Below are 5,000 nucleotides of genomic sequence, written 5' to 3' on the forward strand. Positions count from 1 at the left end.
ACTCATTCATCTTCTACCGCTTATCCGAACTACCTCGGGTCACGGGGAGCCTGTGCCTATCTCAGGCGTCATCGGGCATCAAGGCAGGATACACCCTGGACGGAGTGCCAACCCATCGCAGGGCACACACACACACTCTCATTCACTCACGCAATCACACACTACGGACAATTTTCCAGAGATGCCAATCAACCTACCATGCATGTCTTTGGACCGGGGGAGGAAACCGGAGTACCCGGACAATGTACCCCCCACATTCAGACCACTCTGAGGAAATTTCTGGAATGAATGGTCACTAACAAGGTCACTCGTGACGCTACAATTACCCCTGCTTTGACAAACCCCACTTTAAAACGAGATCTTAACAGTTACTAACAATTTTAAAGTGACCCAACTGCAGACTTGTCTATTCCCCACAGCTTTGTTCTAAAGGTACCTCATAAATATCTTGACCCTGACCGACGCCCACAGATTTCAAGCCCCGCCCCTATACGATTAAGCTGTGATATGTCCTAATTTACTTTTAGGGAAGTATCATTTATTTATTTTAGTGTCAGGATGTGCAAAAAAACATACGTACAAACAGTCCAGAGCTGTTGTATTTTTTATGAACGCTATTTATAGTACAACTAACGACCTCTGGACCTTCCAACCGAACGACCTGCCCACACCTGCTGCTAACGACTAAGCCGTTAAAGACCATTTCAGAGAAGTTATGTATGTTTGTATGTCATTATATATTCAGGTAGAGGTTGCTAGATTCTGCCAAACTGGAGCTTTCAGGTGTAAAGATCCATTCAAGAGATGACACGTGCTGAAAGACTTATGACTTAGAAAATAGAAAACATTAAATTTTTCACTTTTTTTTTTTTTTTTTAATTTTCAGAAGTCTGCATTATTTTTCCATGTACTTTAGGTCTAAATGAACAACTGGTCATGTTTGCCATCATTTACAGTTTCGTTCATTTTTCACACAAGAGCAAAACATACAAATACAAATGTTTTCCTGAAGAACTGCCTTTTCACGAGTGAACTGTTTTTTTTTAAACAGTGTAAAGAGTCTAGAATGTTCCTAAAAGTCCACTGCAGGACCTTAATTACTTCTCATCGAGCCGACGTTTTAAAAACCTCTGTGGAATTCGTCTTTTAATGCTCGAGTAATAAACGCTAAAGTAATAAATCATCTCCTGGGGCCGGGTATAAAAAGTGAACCCGAGCTGTGGTTTTCTGTGATAAACTGATCCTCACACCTCCATCTAAAAAAAGGATCCAAGTGAAAACAGGGATCAACTGTCCCAGCCTGAGGGAGTGCAGAAACATCCAGTACAGCCAAAGGTGCAACGTTCCAAGTCTTTTCTCCACTAACTCCACTAAGATGGAAGACATACTCAGGCTTTTTTCTTGCTCTTTAAACAAGATACCTTTCCTTATTCGTAGTTCTTGGACATAATACGAGCTCCTCTATTAAAGCAAAACCAAAAAAAAAAAAAAATGTGTATTTGTTCAATAATTGGAAACACCACCGAGGAGAAAGGTGATGTCATTCTCAGTGCTGAGAAAAGGTCGTTTTTCTTCTCCTGCAATTTAATCCCTCAAGGAACAAAACTTCTCCAGACAAACACGCTACGTCAGGAGCTGCAGATCTGGGTCGAAAGATGAATTAATATTTAATCAGTGGCTCAGGAAAGTGAGAAGGAAGACCAGGAAGTCATAAAAGGTGTCAGGTTTTTTTTTTGTTTGTTTTTTTTTTAATAAAACAATTTCTCTGCAGCCTTGAACACTCCCTGTGTGAAACAGAACAATTTCAAGGACAAACAGAAAAGTTACTGTTCAATCCAGCACTCATGGCAATAAAAAGAGGGAACAAAAAATACTGTTAAAGAAGGTCAGTCTTAGGTGTAGACCTCTTGTCGTCCACTTGGCACGAATCCTCCACTGATACCTCCCATTCTCTGGGTATCCATGATCTGCAGGACGTCCTCTAGGATGGATGGCCCCAGGTCCAAGTGGAGCGAGAGCAGGGAGCCAGCGTGAGACAGATACGTTGACTCGTCGTCTTTCTTGACTGGCTTTTCCTCCCCTTTTTCCTCTTTTCCTATGCAAGGCTGTTCGTGATCAGGAGAGCGCTTCGGGGAGCCAGGGAGTGATGTGTGAGGTGACTCCAGGTGCAGTCTGGGAGGTTTTGGGGGTGGAGCCATGGCAGGGGCAAGAGGCTGTGATGCAACAGGGACTGAGGATGGAAGCGTGAGCGCCTGGACTCCTCCAATAACAGGGAGCGAAAGAGCATTCTTGAGTAGCGGCGAGGTCTCGGTGGCAGGGCAGCTCCACTGGATTGCGCCTTGCTGAGCTTGTTGCCCAGGTAACAGGTGAAACTTGCCTTGGAGGAAGGAAAGGTCGCCAAAGAGGTTGTCACCGCCAGAGCCGCTCCCTATGTGAATGGTGTGGCGAAAGTCGCCCAGTGGAGGGCTGATCATGTCGGACGAAAGAAGGTCTCGCAGCTTCTCCTTCTTGCCTTTGCGGCTCCTGCGCTTCAGGTAGATGGGAGCTTTGGAGGACATGGTGACCACTGGGTGTCCCCCGGAACAACAGAGGGAGAGCTCGCACAACAGCGTGGAAAGAGAAAGAAGGCTGAGGCAAGGCGTGATGAGGTGAATTGAGGAAGCAGCAGCGATACAGACACAGATTCAAGGAGCTCCAGGTCTTCAAGACAAGGATTCCCACTAAAATTCCTCAACAAGAGATGGTAATGAGACCAAAGTCCAGACGTCCATCCCGTGTCTGTTACTCCATTCTGCCTGAGAGAGAGACAGAGAGAGAGACAGAGAGAGAGAGAGAGATATTAACACTTAGACTCAAATGAAGAACAAACACACATTAATGGACTCCAGCTAACAGGTAAAATATTCCTGATGGAGATGAGACTTTCTCTGTAAACAGGACTCGCCTGAGAGAAATCCTCTTCCTAGACGGTCTTCCTCTAACAATCATTAACTACTCTAGAAAAGTTTGCAATATGAAAAGGAAACACTCGGGGCATTTGGGGTTGTTAAAGAAAATCATCATCAATGGATTTGACAAAAGCAAAAAGTTACCGTTTCCACCTAAGAGTTAATTATTCACCAATAACTCCAGTTACCTTCCGACCAATCAGAATCCAGACATCAGCAGGTGTTATGACACTGAGTGTTGAATAAAGAGAAATCTCCTTAATGCTTATATAACCATGGCACCTTTGGGGCAAACTGCTCTGGGTTTTATCAGACAGGCTTCCACTCGCCTCCAATCAAGTGATGATTATTTTAATAAGCAGACAAGAAAAGAAATAAATCCAGTGTTGAGAAAATAATCCGAGATAATGAGAAAATTAGTGTTAGTGGTGGAGTAAAGGTGTGGCTTCGAGGTGTATCGTCTTCAGGAAAGAGATGTAGGAATCTCTGTGAAGGAGGCGTGGCCTATGTGCTTGTGATGGAGGTGTGGCCTCTGTATCTGTCAATCACAGCATAGGAGGAGTGTCCTCTATAGCGGTCATTCACAATTAAGGAGGTGTGGCCTCTGTATCTGTCAGTCACAATGAAGGAGGTGTGGGCTCCATACCTTTCAGTCACACTAAAGGAGGTGTGGCCTCTATTTCTGTCAGTCACAATGAAGGAGGTGTGACTTCTGTATCTGTCAGTCACAATGAAGAAGGTGTGGCTTCTGTATCTGTCAGTCACAATGAAGGAGGTGTGACTTCTGTATCTTCGAGGTGTATTTTCTTCAGGAAAGAGATGCAGGAATCTCTGTGAAGCCTATGTGCTTGTGATGGGGGTGTGGCCTCTGTATCTGTCAGTCACAGCAAAGGAGGTGTGTCCTCTCTTTCTGTCAGTCACAATGAAGGAGGTGTGACTTCTGTATCTGTCAGTCACAGCAAAGGAGGTGTGTCCTCTCTTTCTGCCAGTCACAATGAAGGAGGTGTGACTTCTGTATCTGTCAGTCACAATGAAGGAGATGTGGCTCTGTCAGTCACAATGAAGGAGGTGTGACTTCTGTATCTGTCAGTCACAATGAAGGAGGTGTGGCTTCTGTATCTGTCAGTCACAATGAAGGAGGTGTGGCTTCTGTATCTGTCAGTCACAGCAAAGGAGGTGTGTCCTCTCTTTCTGCCAGTCACAATGAAGGAGGTGTGACTTCTGTATCTGTCAGTCACAATGAAGGAGATGTGGCTCTGTCAGTCACAATGAAGGAGATGTGACTTCTGTATCTGTCAGTCACAATGAAGGAGGTGTGGCTTCTGTATCTGTCAGTCACAATGAAGGAGGTGTGGCTTCTGTATCTGTCAGTCACAATGAAGGAGGTGTGGCTTCTGTATCTGTCAGTCACAATGAAGGAGGTGTGGCTTCTGTATCTGTCAGTCACAATGAAGGAGGTGTGTCCTCTCTATCTGTCAGTCACAATGAAGGAGGTGTGTCCTCTCTATCTGTCAGTCACAATGAAGGAGGTGTGACTTCTGTATCTGTCAGTCACAATGAAGGAGGTGTGGCCTCAGTCGGTCACAGTAAAGGAGGTGTGTCCGCTCTATCTGTCAGTCACAATGAAGGAGGTGTGTCCTCTCTATCTGTCAGTCACAATGAAGGAGGTGTGGCTTCTGTATCTGTCAGTCACAATGAAGGAGGTGTGGCTTCTGTATCTGTCAGTGACAATGAAGGAGGTGTGTCCTCAGTATCTGTCAGTGACAGTAAAGGAGGTGTGGTCTGGAAATAAGCTGTGTTTAGTGGTCAGCAGGGCCAGAGGGACACAATCTGTTCATAAGGAAAGAGTGAGAATGGTTGTGTGTGTATGTGTGTATATGTGTGTGTGTACGTGTGTGTGTGTGTGTGTGTCAGAGCATAGTTACACAGAGGTATAACTCATACCACATACCTTCAACATTAAGTCATTTGTCTCAAGTTACATCAGTGATCCATCAGAGATAGTGTGTGTGGGTGTGTGTTCAATAGCTCTCTTCAGTGTCACCGAGTGTG

General features: G+C 44.9%; 1 protein-coding gene across 2 annotated transcripts in view; it reads right to left on the reverse strand.

The window, feature by feature from the left end:
* cdc42ep2 (CDC42 effector protein (Rho GTPase binding) 2) overlaps window positions 1-5,000 on the reverse strand; it is a 9,710-nt gene that overhangs the window by 1,737 nt on the left and 2,973 nt on the right. Inside the window, exon 2 of one of the 2 annotated variants that reach the window (XM_060863488.1) lies at window positions 1-2,791. This exon is cut by the window's left edge and continues 1,737 nt beyond it. In XM_060863488.1, the coding sequence (XP_060719471.1) occupies window positions 1,893-2,558 (666 nt within the window). In that variant the 5' untranslated portion in view covers window positions 2,559-2,791 and the 3' untranslated portion in view covers window positions 1-1,892. Of the gene's footprint in view, window positions 2,796-5,000 lie in introns of both variants that reach the window. The other variant, XM_060863487.1, reaches the window with a different exon arrangement.

This window comes from Tachysurus vachellii, chromosome 26 (genome assembly GCF_030014155.1).
Source record: "Tachysurus vachellii isolate PV-2020 chromosome 26, HZAU_Pvac_v1, whole genome shotgun sequence".
NCBI classification, from domain to species: Eukaryota; Metazoa; Chordata; class Actinopteri; order Siluriformes; family Bagridae; genus Tachysurus; species Tachysurus vachellii.